Raw genomic sequence first — 23,434 nt, 5'->3', positions numbered from 1 at the left:
CCATACTTTCCTCATCTTGCACTTCTCTCAGTGATGAATTTTTGAGCCTACATGCATTTATTTAGGTGTTTATTTTCAAATTATGTATAATGCTACTATACTAAAATTATGCACGTCATAACAGTTATACAATAGAAATTTAAAAGGATGAGATAAAGATGATCCTAGGATCACCAGGGAACCATTGAAGTTTATTGAGTGACATGGTCATATCTGTGCTTTAAGAAAATAATTTCTTAAATTGGAAGCTGTGTGAATAATAAATTAGAGGAGGGAAAGATGAGGTAGGGAGACCAATTAGCATCCTATTTCAGTAGTCCAAGAGAGAGAAGATGATGATCTGAACTGGGGCAGTGGATGTGTGAGTAGCAAGAGATTTTTGGGAGGTAGAAATGACAATGTTTAGCAATCAATTGGATATGGGGTGAGGGAAAATGACAAGTTGAAGATCATTTTGACATAGGGACCTGGGGTTACTAGGACAGTGGTACCATGGATAGAAATAAGGAATTTCAAAAGAGAGGGTGGGTTTGGAGAAAAGGTAATATAAGAAGGTCTGTAATAAGGATGACAATTCATTCAAGCCTCCTCCTCTTTTCCACCTAAAATGAAAAGTGAAGCGTGGAGAATGTGTCAATGGCTATGTGCAGGGCAGAGCTGTGTATGCTGTGGGGATTGCCAGGAGGATGGGAGGTGTTCCCAATGGCAGCTTCACAGCAGCTATAGTGAGTACCCAGGTAGCAATTAGGTCATAACTTCCTGGGAAGTAGACAATGGGCACATACTTGGGGAGGCTAGAAACAGGACAGAATGGGGAATATTGACAGATAAAAGGTAGGTGTGGTTATTTTAGAGACAAGCCCCACCTTCCAAGTGATTGATCCACATACCCCTGGGAGTCATGACTTGGCTACCACTTTGGAGACCACTGGTATGAAATGTCACTAGTATAGAGTTTAGTGTAGTGTTTAGAGTTAGGAAGACCTGCCCAAGACAAGTTACTTAAATACGATATATCTCAATCAATTCCCTGGGTCTTATCTACTAGACAGTAGACAAATCAAGATTGCTTTTGTGATGACAAGCTCTAATTCTCAGATTCCTCCCCCCACCCCCATTGAAGCAATCACACACCACTCTTCTGTGTATTTTTACGCACATATGTGAATATGTATATATAGAAACATGTACATATTCAATTATACAATAGAGTACCCTGGTACCAAGGCTCATTATTATGTTTATTTGGACAATTCAAAGTATGTCTTCATACATATAGAAAATGAGTCACTACTTGTCTAAGGCCTTTAACATTAACATTTTATGAATCTAGGCCCTCTGGGACATCCATTTCTAATAACACCATGAGTCTGCCAAAGGGATTTGTCCTGCCAGTACCAATATTATAATGAGCTTGTACAATATTTATAATTATGTATACATTCTTTAAGAATTGAAGGAATTAGTATGATTCCATAATAAAATTTAGCCCTTGAAACTGAAGAAATGTTGTATGTGACTATTGATGCCACTTTTCCCATATTTGAGTTCTTTCAGTCATGACCCCATTGGGAGTGTTCTTGGCAAAGATCCTGAACTGGTTTGCCATTTCCTTCTCCAGTTCATTTTACTGAAGAAGGAAACCAAGGCAAACAGGTTTAAGTGACTTACCTAGTATCTGAGGCCAGACAGGAACTCATAAAGATGAGACTTCCAGACTTCAGGCCAGGTACTGTTATCCACTTCCCTACCTAGTTGCCCTTAATTTAAAACCTTAGAGTGCCATTATATCCATCTCAAATATTATCAGTATTACATGAATATGCTGCTGGTGAATCTTCCTATCAGGAAGGAGTTTTTAGACATGTATGTTTGAGCACCAGTCTGAGAACCACTGAATTAGAGATGAAGTTTATGAGAAATTTCACCACTTCAATAAAGGATACTGTCCACAATGGATAGAAAAATCCATTCTCTAATCAAATGAAATAACATATTTACAGTGCTTTTCCAACCTCAAAGCACTATATAAATGCTAGCTATCATAAGTAGTACTCTGGGAGGGAACAAAACTAATTTCAAATATTGATGATATTAAAAATGAATCTTAAAAAGCTTTTGGTTCTCATTGCAAAAATTTGCACTGACAACTTCTCTCATATTTTTAATACTTGATGTTCCTTGTGCCTGCACATTATAAAATCTAAAATGTTCTCTGAGTTTTTCCTTAAAAGCTTGGGGCAAACATTGGGGGGGGGAGGGAAAACCAGTGGAGAAGACATTGAATGAGAAAAAAAAATTTACTGAACTTAGAATTGTTCAACATGAAAGCTTACTAAGGGATACTTATACTAAAAATCGCTCAGACAGTCTTCTTGTATTGCCATTTAGATCTATCATCCTGATTGATCACTATGTAGTTGGCTATTATTGAGCCTAATTTAACCCTATACACTCACACATCCATCTATTCTGTCTATTATACCTGACATTCTACAAATTACTTACTCATGCAAATGATGACCTAAGGCAACCTTTTAGGATATTCGTGTTTAATTATACAAATGATTTTTGATAAATAAGATTATGCATCCTTCCATATGTTTATTCACTTCTTGATGAAAGGAAAATTTAATTTTCATGCAGATTTGGTGGGGACCATGTTTAATAACTGCTGAGTTTTATGTAGTCTGCAGATCCAACCATTTGAAGGAAGCTGACAAAATCACCCTGCATGGCTCTTAGAGACAGGCAATTTTTAATCAAGCTTAATTCAAGCTGCTGAATTTTGAATCAAGGATCCTTTGTGTTAGTATGTCCATGGCATAAAAAGAATATGGTTCACTCACATTATAAGCATACCACTTGTCTTTGTACCTATAACTTGTCTATTATAGTTCAGAATTATAACATGATGCAGGAATCCCAAAGTTTATGCTGTTCTCATTTCAACTCAAGGATAATTTGCTTATGGCTTTATGACTTGCCTGTTTTTCTTCTGAGGTCTGGTCCGGGAATTCAGCAGGAAAGACACCCAGTAGCTGGACACAGTGTAAAACTGGCCCAGCTCCACCAGAAGGCCTCCAAGCTCCAAAATTTCATGCTGTTTTCTCTACTCAAGCTGTGGTCAATATTAGTACACCCTTGAAACCCAATGGGATTGTGAGTCTTTACAGGCTGTTCTCTAACCATACCAGAGGGACAGAGAGGGTGGTGAGTATCTGATTCCTCTACTAGAAGCCCAGACACTGTATAAGGAGAGCACACATAAAGTTGCCCTGGCCAACACATCTTTTATATTATCATTGATTTTTTTGTTTTGTTTTGCAGAGCAATGAGGGTTAAGTGACTTGCCCAGGGTCACACAGCTAGTAAGTGTCAGGTGTCTGAGGTCAGATTTGAACTCAGGTCTTCCTGAATCCAGGGCCCATGTTTTATCCACTGTGCCACCTAGCTGCCCCCATACATTATCATTGTTAATACATTCTAACTGGATCCCACAATTTGCAATATTTATGACCCTTTTATTATGGAACTGACTGCCCCCCCTACAGTATTGTTTCACCTAATGTCTTGTTTTTCTGGACAAGTGGGATGAACCTATCCCATCTTACTATTTTCCCTGTATATTAGTGCTATAGCATATTCTTCTCTATGTGTCTTTTTACCCCCTCCTTCCTTTGCTTCCTCCCTCTCCTCCTCTTGTTCTCAACTGCCCTCTGCTGAGCTAAGCAAGACTAATTTCTCAAGTTAACTAAATTTTGTCTAGAAAGACAAGAGTAACTCCCCAAGTTAAAATAATTGTTTGGAAGTGTAAAGAAAATGTGATGGTCATTAAGGTCAGATAAGCTGAATATAATACTAATAAATTAATGTATGAAATGTGGCTAAATGTGCTCTGAAGCCTAAACAAGCAATTCAAATAGAAAAAAACTCTGCATACTGCTGTCAAAGCTTTGAAAAATATGGTTCTGCTTCTCAAAGTCTAGTATTTTACCCCATTTTATAAACAATTTAAAGAGGTGAAGTGATTTGGGTCCATAGGCTTATCAATTTAAAGTTGAAAGGAATTTACTTCATCAGCCATGTAGTCCAATCCACTCATTTTACAAAAGAGGAAAATGAGGCTCAGAAAAAGTTATGGTAACTTGCCCGAGGTCACACAGATAGCCAATGTTTGAAGCAGAATTTGAACCAAAATCTTCCAGACTCCAAGTCCAGCACTCTACTCACTGTGAGAAAGGACTTAAAATTAGAATTAGAATTAGAATTAGAAAAGACCTTAAAGTCTCCCTTGTCCTCCTTTTACAAAGGAGGAAATTGAGGCTCAGAGGAGCTAAATGACTTGCCTAAAGGCAAACCGATAGCAAGTTGAAGAATGGAGATTTGACTTCAAGTTTTGTGATTCTGATTCCCTCATTCCCTCAAGAACACCACAATATATTCTAACTACTAGTGATAGGGACAGGATTCACACACAGGACTCCTAGAATTCTGGTCAGAGTTCTTTCTAACCCAACATTCACAACCAAAGCAGTACTTAGGGAAAAATGTACATCTCTAAATGCTTACATCAATAAAAGAAAGAGCAAATCAATGAATTGCACATGCAACTAGAAAAAAAAAACTAGAAAAACAATAAATTAAAAATCCCCAATTACACAACAAAATAAAAATCCTAAAAATAAAAAGAGATTCATAAAACTGAAAATAAAAACAAAATTGAAATAATGAGTAAAACTGAGTTTATGGGGAGAAATAGAAAAACCATTGGTTAATTTGATTTTTAAAAAGAAAGAAAACCAAGGGGGCAGCTAGATGGCGCAGTGGATAGAGCACCGGCCCTGGATTCAGGAGTACCTGAGTTCAAATCCGGCCTCAGACACTTAACACTTACTAGCTGTGTGACCCTGGGCAAGTCGCTTAACCCCAATTGCCTCACTAAAAAAAAAAGAAAGAAAGAAAGAAAAAAAACCAAAAGTATTGTAGATAAAGAAAAGGGTGAATGAATAACCAATGAAGATGAGATTAAAGCAATTATTAGGAGTGATCTTGCCCAACTTTGTTCCATTACAACAATCTGCTTCAGATATTGTCTTAACTGTTCAGGTTAACAAGATTATTCAATGTATGGTTGACCTAAGCCATTTGCTTTTACATCCACCTTAGTCTAGGTAGCCAAGATTTCATCATCTCCCTGCTCATTTAGTTCCAATCCCCACTAGGAACAGAGAAAAGAAGAGAAACATTAAACAGTCTATTTCAGAAGCACATGGCAGAAGCTCTAATAAAAAAAAAAGATGAGTTTGAGGCATGAGGGGAAGAAATTGAAATGACTAACAAATTGATGTCTTAGTTGTCCAAGGTCCAATGCCCAGATATGAACCACCTATGTAATAGGCCCAGATCATGACTACTGCACCTACAAATGATGAGCTTCCTGATGGATGCCAGGGACAGATTGTAAGGCAGTAGGCCTGCTCAAGGTAAATATTCCTTACAACAAATAGATACATCCCACAACCCCATTTCCTTGAGTCACCTTCTCAGCTACCCATTCTAGGCAATCCAAAGGCAGTCCTAGGGAATCAGACAATTAAAAGAAACAGAAGGATGAAACAAACTCCTCAGAAGTCCCAGTGAAGCAAAACTAGATTAGGTGAATTTTGAAGTCTCTTCTGGGCAATTGTTTTTCTACTAAAGTCTTTCTTTCATACCACATTTATTCCTATGCATGTGGATATGACTTAATCAAGACCTCTTGAGAAAGAAATAATCCAACATACCTTAGAATTTCACTTTAGTTATTTTAAAAAATCTCACTGTGGAAGCAATATAATTAAAGTGGACAGAAATTATCTGGTCTAATTCCTTTACAGATAAGGTTCCAAATATGGGAAGTGAATTCTTCAAAATCACATCATAATAAATCCTTATATTTATTTAGTACTTTACTCAATGTTCTACTTCTCTTTCTCAAACAGCAGCCTCATAAAGTGGCAAGAGCACTTGATTTAGTTCAGATCTTGGTTCAGATACTTGATATTTGTGTGACCTTAGGGAAGTAATTTCTCTTGTCCTCAGTTTCTTTGTAAAATGAGAAGGTTTGATTAAATGATTGGTAGGATTTCTTCCAGTTCTAAATCCTACAACTGCAACAGAAAATAATAGTATTTTGATCTAACCAACATAATAATAATAACAGTAACATTAATATTAGCCAGGATTTTTATAGAATTGTAAGGTTTGAAAATTGCTTTAAAAATATTAACTCATTTCATACTCTTAACAATAGGAGGGGGCAGCTAGGTGGCTCAGTGGATAGAGTACCAGCCCTGGAGTAAGGAGGACCTGAGTTCAAATCCGGCCTCAGACACCTAACTTATTAGCTGTATGACCCTAGGCAAGTCACTTAACCCCAATTGCCTCATCAAAAAGAAAAACAAAAAACAATAGGAGGTTGGTGCTATTATTACCCACATTTTACAGATAAAGAAACCCCCACACAAAAGCTGTGATTTGACTAGTCACACAGTATGTGAGGCAGGATTTGAATACAAATCTTGATTCTATGTCCATAACTCTAGCCATACCACACCACCTAGCTTTTAGATCTCTTCTTTCTAAATATTCTTTAACTTCCTTGAAAGCAAGAACGTGGTCTTATCTAAATTTTGCATCTTTTGTAATTCTGTATCCCTGTGTATATAATAAACATGTGTTGATCTGTGGATTTTTCCCCCATGACTTCTTATAGTTATCTGAAGGTATGGCCACCCAGCAGACAATCCATGACCTGGAGCCTTTCACTACTTATTCCATTGGAGTGGAAGCCTGTACCTGCTTCAATTGTTGCAGCAAGGGACCAGTGGCTCAACTGACAACTCATCCTGCTCCACCTTCCCAGCAGCCCCCTCCCCAGATCCAGACATTGACCTCCAGGACTGCCTACTTTCAGTGGAATCCTCCATCATCTCCCAATGGCATTGTTGAAAGGTAGATAGCAATCAATCTAGCAATGATTATTATTATACAAATACAGAAGAGGAATACTTCCTATTCTCAAGGAGCTTACATTTTACTGAGCATTTTACTCTGTATATTAGGAATATGTAAAGTACATACAAAATAGATATGAAATGCTTTACCTTTGAGCCAAAAGGCAAACTAACAAGACAAGAGACATACACCTAACTACATTCACACACATTCACTTCAAGGATTCATAGATTGGATTGATAAAAAGACAGGAAAAGAAAATGGGAAAATGGTTGGGCAAAGCCATGGGTGAAATTAACCAAACGATTTCCTATAGAATTTCTAATATGACCATTCCAATTAATGGGAAGTCCAACAAAATCATCTCTAAATAAGAAAGACAGTAATGTTTTAATGTAACAGAATAACTAAGATGAAATTAAATGATTTCAAAATACCTTATTTTGAATATATGAGAACAAATATTCCTATTTTTATTTTACATAAACTATTGAGACATCCTGATGAAAGTAGGTAGTAATATATGTAGTAGAGGGAATTAATGTCTATGAAAAGTTCTGATTTATGCTCACGGAGAATATGTCACTTATCTCTGACGTTTTCTCTCCAATAATCAAAGATTAGAAATTTTAAATTTTTTTAAAGTAAAATCAGATATATCCTGATCCAATGAAGAGAAAAACAAATCTGATGTAAACCTCTGAATGGAGGGGCATCAAAACTACTGTAGCTTCACAATATTAAAATTAGATAAATGGCAGGAATTTTCAATCCACTTTCTACACAGGAAAATGGTACCCCAATATTGAATTATCATTGATGGTACTATAAATCATCTTTGAAGGCCAAAAGTATAACTGACATACCTAAACTCCAAAGTTAGTACTCACCTACCATGGACCTAGTTTAAAAAAAAAAATTACAAGGCAATTTCAAGAGGAAGACAATGTGAACAAAGAGGATCAATAAAGGCTTAAGATTTTTTTTAAAAAGCAAGGCTTTGATTTTTATCTTACAGAAAAGGAGGCTCATGGGAGACATGATAGCTATGTTTTTGAAGAGTTGTCATATGTAAAAGAGATTAGAAGATGTGTTTGGCCAGAACTAGGACCAAGGGGTAGCAATTTTAGAGGCAAATATTGCCTCAATATCATGGAAAATGTATGTCCATAATGATTCATTAGATTTATCCAGAATAAGAATTGGCTACCTCTGAAATTGGTGGATTCCCCACATTGGAGGCCTTCGAACAGAGACTATATAACTACTTGTGGAGGTCACTAGTTCATTGGTTCATGGGATCATAGGATCTCAACTTAGAAGAGACCATAGAAACTATATGCTCCAATTCCCTTATTTTAAAGCTCATTAAGCCATATTCCCCTCCATGAACAGAATGCAAGTTTGAACAACCAACTCTGAGAGAGAGAGAGAGAGAGAGAGAGAGAGAGAGAGAGAGAGAGAAGAAGGAAACAAAGTAATCTTTCCTGTATACAAATTGATAGGGAAGAAAAAGATTCTCTCTGCAGAGAAGATGGCCTCTTTCCTAGGTTAACTACTTTAGAAGTGGAATCTCCTTCCTGGATCCTTCACCAGTAATGATTTTCTTTTTTTTCACAGTCAAAGTTACCATTGTCTCCTAGCTGATTCAACATTAAAGAGATTTTCACCACACAAAAGGTCAAAAAATTACAATGATAATTATTATATTCTCAAATTTTCAAGTAGAGTTGTGATCTTATTCATAAGGTTGCCTCCTTCAGCAATGCATATTACAACTGTGTGCATGTTCTCACTCTTACACATGTCCTCTGATAAATTCATTCCAGGGTGTCCACTCAACATGCTAGGGGCCTTTGACACATTCTCATGACATCCTAAGGCTGCCAGTGGAGCACACAGGCCTTCTACTGCTTACCCATTGCTCTAGCCATGTAATTTGTCCATCTTCTTTATTGAAAATACATCTCTTTTGGGGCAGCTAGGTGGCCCAGTGGATAGAGCACCAGCCCTAGAGTCAGGAGTACCTGAGTTCAAATCTGGCCTCAGACACTTAACACTTACTAGCTGTGTGACCCTGGGCAAGTCACTTAACCCCAATTGCCTCACTAAAAAAAAATATATATATATCTCTTTGATGACATCTTTCACTCTAGCTCTTCTTCATGGTGTAGAAACTTGCTCTCACCCATCATATATGCTTCTCCATTTCCCTCTGAGTGACATTCCCTTCTAATTCTTTCCATATTTTGCTGTTCTGTGACTCTTAGCCAAACAATACCAACATCAGAATTTTGATATTAAAAAATTGGTCTTTGCTTCATGGAAAAGTTCAGAAGCTTTTTCAATTTCTATGAGACAATCTAGGCATCTCTTCTTCCTATTTAAATCTAAACCTAACTATATGTCATCCATTTAATTGCATGTCATAGTCTCAATGCTAGGCATCCTTCATCCTCTTAGTTTTTCTGTGTGTTGATAGGCTCAATTCTTTTGTGTAATTATGAATCTTTTTTTTGGGGGGGGGGCAATGAGGGTTAAGTGACTTGTCCAGGGTTACACAGCTAGTAAGTGTCAAGTGTCTGAGGCTGAATTTGAACTCAGGTCCTCCTGAATCCAGGGCTGGTGATTTATTCATTGTGCCACCTAGCTGCCCCTGTAATTATGAATCTTAATGTTTCAGAGAAGCAAGAAAGTAAATAAGCATTTGTATCATGCCTGCTATGTGTCAGGCATTGTGCTAAGTGTTTCTCAAATGTTATTTCATTTAATATTCACAAGCCTAAAAGATGTTATTATGATCCCCATTTTAAAGTTGAGGAAACCCAGGAAGAATTTAAGTGACTTTTTTTCAGGGTCACATAGCTACGGTTTGAGACCAGATTCAAACTCACATCTTTTTGGCTCAATCAATGGCAGCATCATTATCATCAGCAAGCAGAAGGATCTCTAGGACCTCACCATTTATATGGAATATATGTTCACCTTGGACTATGCACTGGATCTCTTCCATCATGCTGGCAAATGCTTTTAATAATAACACATTTATTGTATTCTCTGCCTCTTTGTAATGATCAGAGCATCTTCTAACAAATCTCTTTTCTCATGTTTTGCAGTAAATATTATTTAATTTTTATGTATTCATGATAAATACTCTCTTGGGAAAGAGATATGAAGAAGGTGTTCTGCTATTTTTTAATAGTTCACCAATAATCAGTGTGATGGGAATTTTTTCAACTATATTTTCTTCTTCACTTTTGCAATGGGGAATATGTGGTCTGCTGTGAAATATCACAGAAGCCTGCTTGTTTTCCTCATTGAGTATATCTTCAATGTTTATAGGTATATGATTCTCACAAAAATTCAAAAATAGGAATATAGGGTATTATCTTTTGATATTCTTAGTTACCTTTTTTTTTCAGTATTAGTGAGGACTTTTTCTCACAGACTAGTGTATACCCCTTTGGAGTAATTGTGATTCAATTCTTCAATCCCTCACAATGTTGCCACCTCCAGCATGAATCTTGTCAATGTAGTTTATTTTCCAATTAATTTTCAGTCTACCTTTCCATGGCTCTTTATTACATGTAATTTTTATTGCATCATGAACTGAGAAGGATGCATTTACTATTTCTCCCTTTCTACATTTGAGTATGAGGTTTTTGTGCCCTAATACATGGTCAATTTTTTAGTATGTGCCATGTACTGCTGAGAAGAAGGTATATTCCTTTCTATTCCCATTCAGTTTTCTCCAGATGTCTATCATATCTAACTTTTCTAATATTCTATTCACCTCTTTAACGCCTTTCTTATTTATTTTGCAGTTAGATTTATTTAATTCTTAGAGGGGAAAGTTCAGATCCCCCACTAGTATAGTATTGCTGTCCATTTCCTCTTGTAACTCATTTAACTTCTTCCCTAAGAATTTCAATGCTATGCCACGTGGTGCATACATGTTTAGTATTGATATTACTTCGTTATCTATAGTACCTTTTAGCAAGATGTAGTTTCCTTCCTTATCTCTTTTAATTAGATCTATTTTTGCTCTTGCTTTGTCTGAGATAAGAATTGCTTCCCCTGCTTTTTTTACATCAGCTGAAGCATGATATATGTTGCTGCAACCTTTTACCTTTATTCTGTGTGTATCTCTCTGCTTCAAATGTGTTTCTTGTAAACAACATATTGTAGGATTCTGATTTTTAATCCACTCTGCTATTTGTTTCTGTTTTATGGGAGAGTTCATCCCATTGACATTCACAGTTAAAATTATTAACTGTTTATTTCCCTCCATCTTCTTTTCCCCTTTGTTTGTACTCTTTTTCCCTTCTTTCACCCTATTCCACTTGGCCAGTGTTTTGCTTCTGACCACTGCCTCCCTCAATCTGCCCTCCCTTTTATCAGCTGCCCTTCTTTTCCTTGCCCCTTTTGCCCCAACTTGTGCAATCCCTTATATCAATACTACCCTTTTCCCCCTCCCCCTTTTGTTTCCTTAAAGAGTATGCTAAGTTTCTTTATACAAATGGGAGTATATGTTATTCCTTATTCTCTCCCTGAACCAAATCTGATGAGAGTAAGGTTGAAACAATGCTCACCCCTTCCTTCTTTCCTTCTATTGTAAAGGGCTCTTTTTGTGCCTCTTCAAATGATATAATTAACCCCATTCCACTTCCCCCTTCCTCTCCTCCCCCTAGTCTTCTTTTATTCTGCCCTTTAAATTTCTTTATATCATCACATCAAAGTTCATATAATAACAATACCTTAACAGAGATACAGATCCCAAGAGTTAAAAGTATTATCCTCCCTCATAGGAATGCAAGCAGTTAAACATCATTGAACAACCTTTTCCTCCCCCTTCTTTACCTCTTTATATTTCTCTAGAGTCTTGTCTTTGGAGATCAAATTTTCTGTTCAATTCTGGTCTTTTTCTCAAGAAGCCTTGGAAGTCCCCTAATTCATTGATGTCCATCTTTTCTTCTGAAAGAGAATGCTCAGTTTTGCTGGGTAGTTGATTATTAGTTACAATCCAAGCTCCTTTGCCTTCCTGAATATCATATTCCAAGCACTGAGATCTTTTAATGTTGAAGCTGCCAGGTCCTATGCAATTCTGACTGTGGCTCCATGATATTTAAATGGTTTCTTTCTGGCTCCTTGGAGTATTTTCTCCTTCACCTGATAATTCTGGAGTTTGGCTACAATTTTCCTTGAAGTATTCCTTTTGGGGTCTCTTTCAGGAGGTGATCAGTGGATTCTTTCAATGATGATTTTATCCTCTGATTCTACAATTTCAGGGCAGTTCTCCTTGATAATTTCCTCGAATATGGTGTCTAGACTCTTTTCTTGATCATGGCTTTCAGGTAGTCTAATAATTCTTGGGTTATGTCTCTTGGATCTATTTTTCAGGTCAGTTGTTTTTCCAATGAGTTATTTCACATTTTCTTCTATTTTTTTCAGTCTTTTGATTCTGCTTGACAGATTCTTGGTGTCTCATGGAGTTATCAGTTTCCATCTGCTCAATTTTAATTTTTAAGGCCTTATTTTCCTCAGTAAGCTTTTGCACTTCTTTTTCCATTTGGCCAATTTTGTCTCCCATTTGGCTATTTTTTCTCTCATTTGGCCAATTGTATTTTTTAAGGAATTGTTTTCCTCAGTCAATTGTTGTGCTTCTTTTTGCAGTGTAACTCTCATTTCTCTCATTTCTTTCTCCAATTTTTCTTCTACCTCTCTTATTTGGTTTTTAAAAGCCTTTTTGAGCTCTTCAAATTAAGACAATTATTAGGAACTATTTTGCCCAATTATATGCCAATAAATTTGACAATCTAAATGAAATGGATGAATATCTACAAAAATATAAATTACCCAGATTATCAGAAGAAATAAAATATTTAAATTAATCTTAGAAAAAGAAATTGAGGGAGCAGGTAGGTGGCACAGTGTATAAAGCACTGGCCCTGGTTTCAGGAGGACCTGAGTTCAAATTTGGCCTCAAACAGTTGACATTTACTAACTGTGTGACCCTGGGCAATTCACTTAACCCTCACTGACCTGCAACAACAACAACAAAAAAAAAAGAAAAAGAAAAAGAAGGGAAAAAAAACAAATTAAATAAGCCATCAATGAACTTTCTAAGAAAAAATTCCCAGAACTAGATGGATGCACAAGTGAATTCTAACAAACATTTAAAGAACAATTATTCCCAATACTATATAAATGTTGGTGAGTTCATCCCTTTCATTTTTGATACTAGTAATTTTGTTTTCTTCTTTCCTTTTTTTGATCAAATTAACCAGTGGTTTATCTATTTTATTGCTTTCATAAAAGCATCTTCTAGTTTTATTTATTAATTCAATGGTTTTCTTATTTTCAATATTATTAATCTCCTTTGATTTTCAGAATTTCTAATTTGGTATTTAGTTGGGAATTTTAAAAATTTGTCCATTTTCTAGGGCATTTTTTAGTTGCATGCTCAATTCATTGATCTGCTTCTTCTCTATTTTATTGATGTAAGCTGTTAGGGATAGAAATTTTTTCCTAAGTACTACTTTGCCTGAATCCCATAAATTTTGGTATGTTGTCTCATTGTCATCTTCTTTAATGAAATCATTGATTGTTTCTATGATTTGTCCTTTGACCCACTTGTTTTTATGATCAGATTATTTAACTTCCAATTGATTTTTGTTTTAGTGAGGCAATTGGGATTAAGTGACTTGCCCAGGGTCACACAGCTAGTAAGTATTAAGTGTCTGAGGCCGGATTTGAACTCAGGTACTCCTGACTCCAGGGCCGGTGCTCTGTCCACTGTGCCACCTAGCTGCCCCCCAATTGATTTTTAATCTCTCTTTCAATTGTCCATTTATGAATGTAATTTATATAGCTTTATGATCTGAAAAAGATGTGTTTACTATTTCTGCTTTTCTGTATCTGGTTTTAAGGTTTTTATGCCCTAATATGTGGTTAGTTTTTGTGTATGCCCTATGTACTACTGAGAAGAAGGTATATTTCTTTCTATTCCCATTTAATTTTCTCCAAATATATATCATATCTAACTTTTCAAGAATTTTATTCATTCCTTTTCTTTGTTTGCATCCTTAAGGGGGGTGAGAGAATTTGGACCACAAAGTTTTTTAAATGGACATTAAAATTGTTTTTACATGTAATTGGGGGGAGAAATAAAATTCTGAATGAATGGAAAAAAGGAAAAAAGGGGGGAAAAGAATTTTGTTCACTCCCTTAACTTCTTTCTTTCTATTTTTTGTTGTTGTTGTTTGTTTTGTTTTGTTTCAACTTCACCTTCAAAAATTTATATGCTATACCATTTGGTACATATATGTTAAGTATTGATATGACTTCATTGTCTATGGTACCTTTCAGCAAGATATAGATTCCTTCTTTATATCTTTTAACTACATTTATTTTTGATTTTGCTTTGTCTGAAATCATGATTGCTACCCCCTGCTTTCTTTGTTTCAGCTGAAGCATATTAGATTCTGTTCCATCCCCTTACATTTACCCTGTGCTTATCTCTCTGCTTCAAATGTGTTTCTTGTAAACAACATATTGTAGGATGTTGGTTTTTAATCCATTCTTCTATCTGCTTCCATTTAATGGGAGAGTTTATCCCATTCACATTTATAGTTATGATGACTGTTTATTTCCCTCCATCTTATTTTTACCTATTTATTCCCCCCAATCTTATCCTCCACCCTTTCCTTCCTTACAAGTGTTTTACTTATGATCACTGCCTTCCCCAATATCCCCTGCCTTGTATCAGCTGCCCTCCCCCTTCTATTATGCCCATCCCTTTTTTAACTTCATTATATGGTAAGATGGAGTGTATTTGTTATTCCCTCTTTGAGCCAAATTTCTTGAGAATAAGGTTTAATCTTTGTCCACCACCCCTACCCTCCCATCTTCCCCTCTATCATTCCCCTTCTCTTTCATGCCTCTTTTTTTTGTGGGACAATTTGCCCCCATTCAATTTTCTCCCTCCCTTTTCCATAACATTTCCTTCTTACCCTTTTATTTTGTTTTTTTGGGGTGACATCCCATTAATGTCACCTTGTAACCACACCCTCTATCTATATATACTCCTAATTATTCCTATAATAAAGTTAAGACTTACAAATAATCATCCCTTCAATGACATCTTATGACCACATCCTCAATCTACATATACTCTTTCTAAATGCTCTTATATTAAAGTTTTTAAGACTTGCAAATATTATCATATACAAATATAAACAGCTTAACCTTATTGAATTTCTTAACAGTTTTTCTTTGTTTCTTTTTTATCTTTTTATGTTTCTTTTGAGTCTTGTATTTGGAGGTCAAATGTATTATTCAACACTGGTCTTTTAATCAGAAATGATTGAAAGTTCTCTATTTCATTAAGTATCCATTTTTTCCCCTGAAAGAGTATATTCAATTTTGCTGCATAGGTAATTCCTGGTTATAAACCTACCTCATTTGCCTTTTGGTATATTATATTCCAAGCCCTGTGATTCTGTAATGTGAAAGCTGCCAGATCCTGTTTAATTCTGAGTATAACTCCATGATATTTGAATTACTTCTTTGTAATACTTGTAATACTTTCTTTTTTTTCTTTCTGTTTTTGTTTGTTTGTTTTGTTTTGTTTTTTGCGGGGCAGTGAGGGTTAAGTGATTTGCCCAGGGTCACACAGTTAGTAAGTGTCAATTGTTGCCAATCTGCCCAAGTATGGGGGTCCTGCTTCTGGGTTGCTATGGTAACTGAGTCCTTCTGATAGCAGGCCCTAGAAAGGTAATTTTGTTGTGATCTGCTGAGGGTTGGAGTCCCTTGCTGCTAGTTTGCCCTGGAAAGAGTCTCTCTGCTGGGAGGTCACAGAGATGGGAACTTGCTGTTGTTCAGCCTTGGGTGGGGTTTCACTGCTGGTGAGCAGTAAGGTCAAGGCCTCCCTGGTGTTCTGTTCTAGCTGTGGAGCACCTGGTGAGGGTCCCTGCTATTCTGCCCAGACTGCTCACCTGCCCAGGGAGCTACTGGTTCGCAGGAGGGTGGAGCCTGACTGGTGACTTGCCCCAGGCTCAGAACCCTGCTTCAGGTCCCCTGCTGTGAGTCCAAAAGCTACTGCTAATCTTCCTGGACCTCACTTCCCTCCCACCCAGGTAAGACAGACCTTTCCTGCTGGGCTGGTAGGCTGCTTCCCTGCTCCTGAAATGATTCAGAGGTAGTTTTGTGTTGGTTTGGAGGGGAAATTTTGGAGAGCTCCAGAAGGTTCCTTCTTCATTCTACCATCTTGGCACTGGAAATTCTACCACACTGAAAGTTATTTCTTGGGTCATCACAACAGTCTCTGTTGCTCTGAGATTTTAGGTCAACTTGTTATGAAACACTGTTCAGATGATTTTGTTGTTGTTGTTGTTGTTGTTGTTGCTTTTTTGCTGGGCAATGAGGGTTAAGTGACTTGCCCAGAGTCACACAGCTAGTAAGCGTCAAGTGTCCGAGGCCACATTTGAACTCAGGTACTCCTGAATCCAGGGCCAGTGCTTTATTCACTGCACCACCTAGCTGCCCCCTCAGATTTTTAAAAAAAAAAAAAAACAGTGCACTTGAAAGTATCCTATATTCTCTAATTGGCATGAGCTAATTCATTTGCTTTTCAGTTTTCCTTATTCTCCTCTTGGTAGGCCCTACATATAACAAAACTTTAAAATATTTAGAAATGCACATATCCCTGATACCAGGGGGTACACTATGACCATCCTTTTCTAATCAAAAGGTAAGTATTTACTATTTTGAAAATCATTTTTGAAAATATTGGATTTTCTATTCAATTTTCAACTGGGAAAAACAAAAGAGAAAGAGGAAGGAGAATAAAGAGGGAGGGAATAGGAACACAGAGGGAAGGGTGGGGAAAGGGAAAAGAAGAGAGAATGAACTCAATGTTACCTAATCTTGGAAACCAAGCAGGGTTATGCGTGATTTGTGTTTGGATAGAATCCCACCTGGGAATTCCCAGAGCTGTAGTCTTTTCTTTGAGGCATCATGGCATTGTAGATAGGACACTGGCCTTAGAGCAAGGAAAACTTGGGTTCAAATACCCAATTTGTGTTTCTACCTACTGGAGGTTTTTTCTTTTCTTTCTCTTTTTTTCTTTTTTTTTTGGGGGGGGGGGAGAGGTTAGGCAATTGGGGTTAAGCGACTTGCCCAGGGTCACACAGCTGTCTGAGACTGGATTTGAACTCAGGTCTTCCTGAATCCAGGGCTGGTGCTTTATCCACTGCACCACCTAGCTACCCCCTACTGGAGGTTTTTAAAGACAATGTTTTATCTTATCTCCTTGGAAACAATTGAAGTTCACCTCCAGTTTTCAATGCTTAGGATAAACAATTTGGGGGGGGGGCAATGAAGGTCAAGTGACTTGCCCCGGGTCACACAGCTAGTGTCAAGTGTCTGAGGCCAGATTTGAACTCAGGTCCTCCTGAATACAGAGCCAGTGCTTTATCCACTGTGCCACCTAGTTGCCCCCAGGATAAACAAATTTTATAGGCAAGTTCCTCAGAAATGATTTCCCAAGGAACTTATGCTCTAATTAAAATGAAATGTTTTTAAATAAAAAATTTTTTTCAGATTTAAAATTAGCTTCATCACAAGAGGTTTCTCAATGTCATCTTTGTTTTTCATTCTAGCTATGAGCTGGAACTCTATATTCCATGCCCCCCACCTACAGAGATGCCCTGCACCCCTGGGCCAACAGAAATCAAGTACACTGGACGAAGTCAGAGTGCCGGCATTGGGGGTCTCCAGCCCTATACCAGCTATAAGCTGAGAGTGGTAGCATACAACTTGGTGGGTAGCACTGCTTCAGAGTGGATCAGCTTCACCACTGAAAAAGAATGTAAGTAGGGGACAGATGAATGAATGAATTAAAAGTATTTATTAAGCACTTGCCATGCACCAAGAGGTCAGTTAAGTGCTGTAAATACAGATAGAAAAGTTTGGACAGCTTCCACTCTCAAAAAGTTCACAATCCAGTTGGGGGTGACAACACATAAAAGAAGGTTTAGCTGCAGAGAGGATAGGAAAGCCCAGAAGTCCTAAGGGTTGAAGGAGGGGCAGATAGCAGGGTATAGAGGGTCTGAGGTTATGTAAGTAGGTCAGATGACAGTGCAAGGGGGAAAAGAAGATGGGAGCACCTTAGGAATAGTGGCTAGACAGATGGCAAGAGATGTTGATCCAGCATTTCACCAAACGGAATAGCATTGGTGACTACCACCTCATCCAAGCCAGGTGAGCAGTCAAGTAACCTTGATAGGTTCTGTGTGGGCCCAAGCTGGGGGAGGAGTGGAGGTAGAAAGCAAATGTGAAAGGTCCCCCTGCTGCTGATCAGTCTTTCTAAAGTCCATCCCCTGAGGGCAACCCTTACCTCAACATTTTCCTAGCTTTCCCATCTACTTAATCTAATATCCAGGATCTCCAACTAATTTTCAAACATATGATGCTTAGAGATAGCTTAATATGTTACAACTATAGAAAAATATTGGCTGTTGTCTGTAAAATGATGAACAATTAGCATATTTATGAAATGGAATTCTATTTATGCTTCTCCTGGAAGTTGGGTGGCATAGTACTGGACCTGTAGTCAGGAAGGCCCAAGTTCAAATCTAGCCTCACATACTTCCTAGCTTTTTGGCTTTGAACAGGTCACTTGTCCTCTGTCTCATCTCCCTCATCTGTAAAATGGAATAATAGTAATAATAACATCCACCTCTCAGTATTATTGTGAGGATCAAATGAGATCGTAATTATAAACCTTTTTTGAAACTACAAAGTATTATGTAAATTCCATTATTATTATTATTATTATTATTATTATCATTGCCATGACTAATCATTTGTTTTAAATAAGACTCATGCTGTCATTAACATCACAAAACTCATGCATAAATAATTAATATTATGTTTGACACTCCAGAAACATTGCTGTTACACAGCATCTTAAATTAACAGTGAGGTACAGGTGCAGTCAACACTTTCAGTCCTGACACCTGTAATGCAAAGAACACTGATTACTAAGATTTTGCTAGTGGCAAAACAATGTGGTTTGATTTTATCACGTACCCACTCCCCAACACCACAAAAAAAATAGTCTAAGTAAGTAACTTTTAAAAATTAAAGTGAATTAAATGTAATTTTGTTTAGGATTTTTTAGATGTCTTCATTTCTTGAAATAATCAGGGACATCCTATGATATTGAAAAGTCAAACATTGGATCTTCCTTTAAATAATAATGGCTTATGCATCATAATTAAATTATTAAAGCACTTATTTAATTAATTTGTTAGTTGCCCTTTCTACAGAAAGTAGCCAGAAGTCTGAGCTATAACAGTTGTCAGATCCCTGGTTAATCCCCCATATTTTTTTAGTCCCCCCTCCACAATCCTCACCCAACCTTTTATTCAATTTCATTCTCTAAGCACTCCAAAGAATTTGTGTTCTTCTCAATTGGAGTATTCCCTCCCCAAGTTGCAGCCCATCTATGCCTGCCCATCCTCACATAAATGCACAATAAGGGATCTTCCCAATCCGTACCATTGTCATGTTCTCTTTTGATGTTGCTTGGATGCTGGTGGTACACAGAATATCCATCAATTGTCTCTTGATCTCATTACATAGTGATATCTTTGTGCTTCTTGTCAGATGTTCCTCTGATGGCATTATCCTCTATACCACTTCTGCACCATTCTCTATTTGTGATGTTACAACTTGTTCATCACTAGCAATTGCTTCTTCATGACCCTTTCAGCTACACTCGGCTTCAACCCATAAAAGCAGATTTCATAGAATAACAAAATCACAGACTTTTAGAGCTGGGAGTGACAGTGAAGGAAGATTGATTCAGCTTCCTTATTTTACAAATGAGAAAACTGAGGTCCAAGATGCCTCAGTAACTTGACTAACATCATACGACTAGTAAGTAATGAGAATAGGACTCAAATCCAAAGCTCATTATGCTCAATCCAGTGACCTTTCTTGGACACAACAATCTCAAATATATTTTATTTTCTATGTAAGAAGAAGCAAAATACATACATTTAAGTTTTCTCCCCATTCTCTTTCTTCATTTGACTCCCTTCTTCTACAAGTGGGGTAAGGAGAGAAGAAAGTACCTCAATAATTTAACTACTGCATCCATTGATCTAAATAATCAAGCTTTGACTGATCACATTTTTTTTCTTTTTAAAAAAGTCATTGATACATTATGTTTTTCATGAAAAACATTTCCCATCCAATATCCAGACAGACTTTTTTACAAAGTACATTTTCCCAAAGAAAAGTTAAACTGTCATTTATTAATAGGAAGTTAGGGTTCATCTTTTACCTTTGGTCATTTGGTTATTAACACGACCAATATGTTTGACCATAGTTTTGTTGCCTCTCCATATTGATTCTATTGTACATACAACAATGTTTGTTGCAGTGATTTGGTATCTTTCCAGTGGTTCTGCTCTTGTCACTTTATATCATCTCCCCATATTTCTCTCATTCTTGATATTTGTCATTCTTTATAGTGAACTGATATTCCATTATATTCAGATTTTATAATTCGTTCAGCCATTTCCCAATCACTGGGCACATAGCTGATCAAATTTTGCTGTCATAAATGATACTTCTATGGACATTTTTTGTATACATGAGTCTTTTCTTACTCTCTGTAACCCTGTTGGATCAAAGGATATGAATAGCATAGTAATGTTTCTTGAGTAATTCCAAATTATTTCCAGAACATTTGGAGCAATTCACAGTTCTAATGGGCATTGGAAAAGTATGCTCATTTTCACGTAGACCATGCAATAATGAGTATTCTTATCTTTTATCATCTTTGCTAGCTTGATGGGTGTAAAATGATTTCATAGCTCTTTTAATTATATTTCTCTCATCCTGAAAATTCAAATGGTGTTTGGGAGTTTGTATTTTTCTTAATCTATTTGTTCATGTTCCTTGACCACCTGACTGATTACATTATACTATATTACAAATCCTATAATATAGGATTTCTTATCCCATTCCCATTCCAATCAACTCTAAATTAATTGCACTAGAGAAGGGGTTCTTAACTTCTTCATGTTATGGACCCCTTTGGACCCTAGGTTAAGAACCCACACATTATGTGTATAGGGAAGTAGTATGGATAACACCAAACCAAGTAAGTTTACATTGATTTAAGAGCTCTCTCTCTCTCTCTCTCTCTCTCTCTCTCTCTCTCTCTCTCTCTCTCTCTCTCTCTCTCTCTCTCTCTCTCTCTCTTTCACATGTGCACATAAGTGCACACAAGACACAAAATGAGATGCACATCAACATAATCAGCTAGCTTCCTCTGTGACTGTCCCCAGCAGTGATAGCTTGAAAGTTCCTAACATTTTACCATGAATAATCCCAAACAAGCAACAACAAATATTTATTAAGCATGTACTATATGCCAGATGAGCCAGTTATGTGACACAGTAGATAGAGCACCAGACCTAGGGTCAGAAATACCAGGGTATCTGACCTTAGACACTTCCTAGCTGTGTGACTCTGGGTAAGGCACTTAACCTCGGTTTGCCTTACTCCACTGCAGAAAGAAATAGCAAACCACTTCAGTATCTTTGCCAAGAAAACCCCATGGACAGTATTATTGTGCTATGGTCCACAGAGTCATGAAGAGTCAGGAACCACTGGATGACTAAACAGTATGCCAGCCACTATGCTCTGTGAAGGGATTTAAAGACAAAAATTAAATGGTGCCTGTGCCCAAGCAACTTATATTCTATCAGCATTTATAACATATTCACAGGAAAAATATAAGCAATTGGGGGGGAGGGTAATAGTATCTGGGGAAATAAGGCAAGTTTTCATAAGGAATTGGAGGAAACAAAGAATTTTGAGAGGAGGCAGTTGAAAAGGAAAGCCTTCCCAAAATGCCTGATGCCCCCCAAAAGGTTCAGCCAATGCAATGGCACAGAGATGGAGTGCTATATATAGGGCTAAATCAGAGAGTTCAGGAAATGGTGTTGGAAAGATAGCTGGGAACCAGATTGGGAAGGGCCTTAAAAAGTCAAACAAAGCAAACAGTCTGCACCTGGACAAACACAAGTTTACCATACATTCTTCTCTAATTACCTTTAGTAGGAGAACTCTAGAGGCATCTTGTTCTGGCTCTGTTGGCTATAGTTCAATTGTTCTTTCTCTTGTGACTAATCTTCTAAACTTCTAAGACAAGTAGCAATCCTATCCCTTGCTTTTAAACTGTGCATATATGCCCGTATTTGTTTGAATAATTGTTGGTTTTGAAGAAGTTTCTATAAAATTTCGTTTTAGAAATTTTTAGGGGTTGCAGGAAGGTCCAAGATCTGTGATTTCAACAGTAATAAAAATGCTTATTACAGAACATCCCTACACCAATGCAGGGGACAACTCTTCATAACTCTTAGAGAGTTGCTGAAAGCCCAGAGAGGTTAAATGACTTGCATGTGATTAGCCATGGACACACAGATAGTTTTTGTCAGTTAAACCAAGGTCTTCCAGACCCCAAGGTCAATAGCACACCTGTCATTTGTATGGTACTGGTAAATATTAGAACAAAATATATTTATTAAAGTGGCCAAAGGAAGCCATAGACTTAGCCCTTCATCTAAGATCTAAGCTATAAAAATTTAAATTAGTGAAAACATAGAACTTTTAAAACATTGTGATAGGGCTTTTGATACTTTGAAATGTCAAAAGACTTGGCACTCTCCCATCACAGATTCAAACCCCTCCATGCTAAAGAAGATAGTTTCTTTAGTTATTATGAGCAAAAAAACATCTTCTGTTTGCCAACATTTTGGTCATGAGCTAGTCAGAATTTTGCAAAGTTGGTCTTTGGACAACATTTTTTATGGACTCATAGATAAAACCTTTGCAAGAGATTCTATAACCTGTATTTTCTGGGAATGTTCCCTCTCCTCAACTCTATTTCCTGTCTTATTTTTTTTTTTAAGACTCAGATCAAATCCTACCTTCTGACTGAAGCTTTTCCCATTCCTGCCTACTACAAGTACCTTTGCTCTGAAATTCCCAAACCACTTACTCTCTATTTTACATTATTTGCATGTTAACCCCCCAATCCTGTTATTAGAATGTAAGTTCCATAAGGGGAGGAACAATATTTTGACCTTTCTTTATATTTTCAGTTCTTAGTACAGTAGCTGGCATATAATAAGCACTTGCTAAGCACTTGTTGACTGGCTAGTATACCCTTCAAAGACTCAATATCACCTTCAGGTTATGATGGGGCATCCAAATAAGGACCTTGGTGGTAATATTGATAACATTTGTGATCATTGACCAATGTTCTCATGCAAATGTCTTCCTAACTTTCACAGAGACAAAGTAGCCTAGGAGAAAGGTCATTAATAAACCAACTGTATTTAACCCCCAG

At 37.0% G+C, this 23,434-nt stretch overlaps 1 protein-coding gene across 1 annotated transcript in view; it reads left to right on the top strand.

The window, feature by feature from the left end:
- The window catches only part of USH2A (usherin), a 1,082,898-nt gene that overhangs the window by 1,037,014 nt on the left and 22,450 nt on the right, over window positions 1-23,434 (top strand). The window contains exons 64-66 of the mRNA XM_044004202.1: window positions 3,004-3,213; window positions 6,758-6,996; window positions 17,661-17,869. Coding sequence (XP_043860137.1) covers window positions 3,004-3,213; window positions 6,758-6,996; window positions 17,661-17,869 — 658 coding nt within the window. The remainder of the gene's footprint in view (window positions 1-3,003; window positions 3,214-6,757; window positions 6,997-17,660; window positions 17,870-23,434) is intronic.

This window comes from Dromiciops gliroides, chromosome 4 (assembly GCF_019393635.1).
Source record: "Dromiciops gliroides isolate mDroGli1 chromosome 4, mDroGli1.pri, whole genome shotgun sequence".
Taxonomy (NCBI): domain Eukaryota; kingdom Metazoa; phylum Chordata; class Mammalia; order Microbiotheria; family Microbiotheriidae; genus Dromiciops; species Dromiciops gliroides.
Note: the sequence above shows the minus strand (reverse complement) of the source record. Positions and strands in the feature narration are given on the sequence as shown.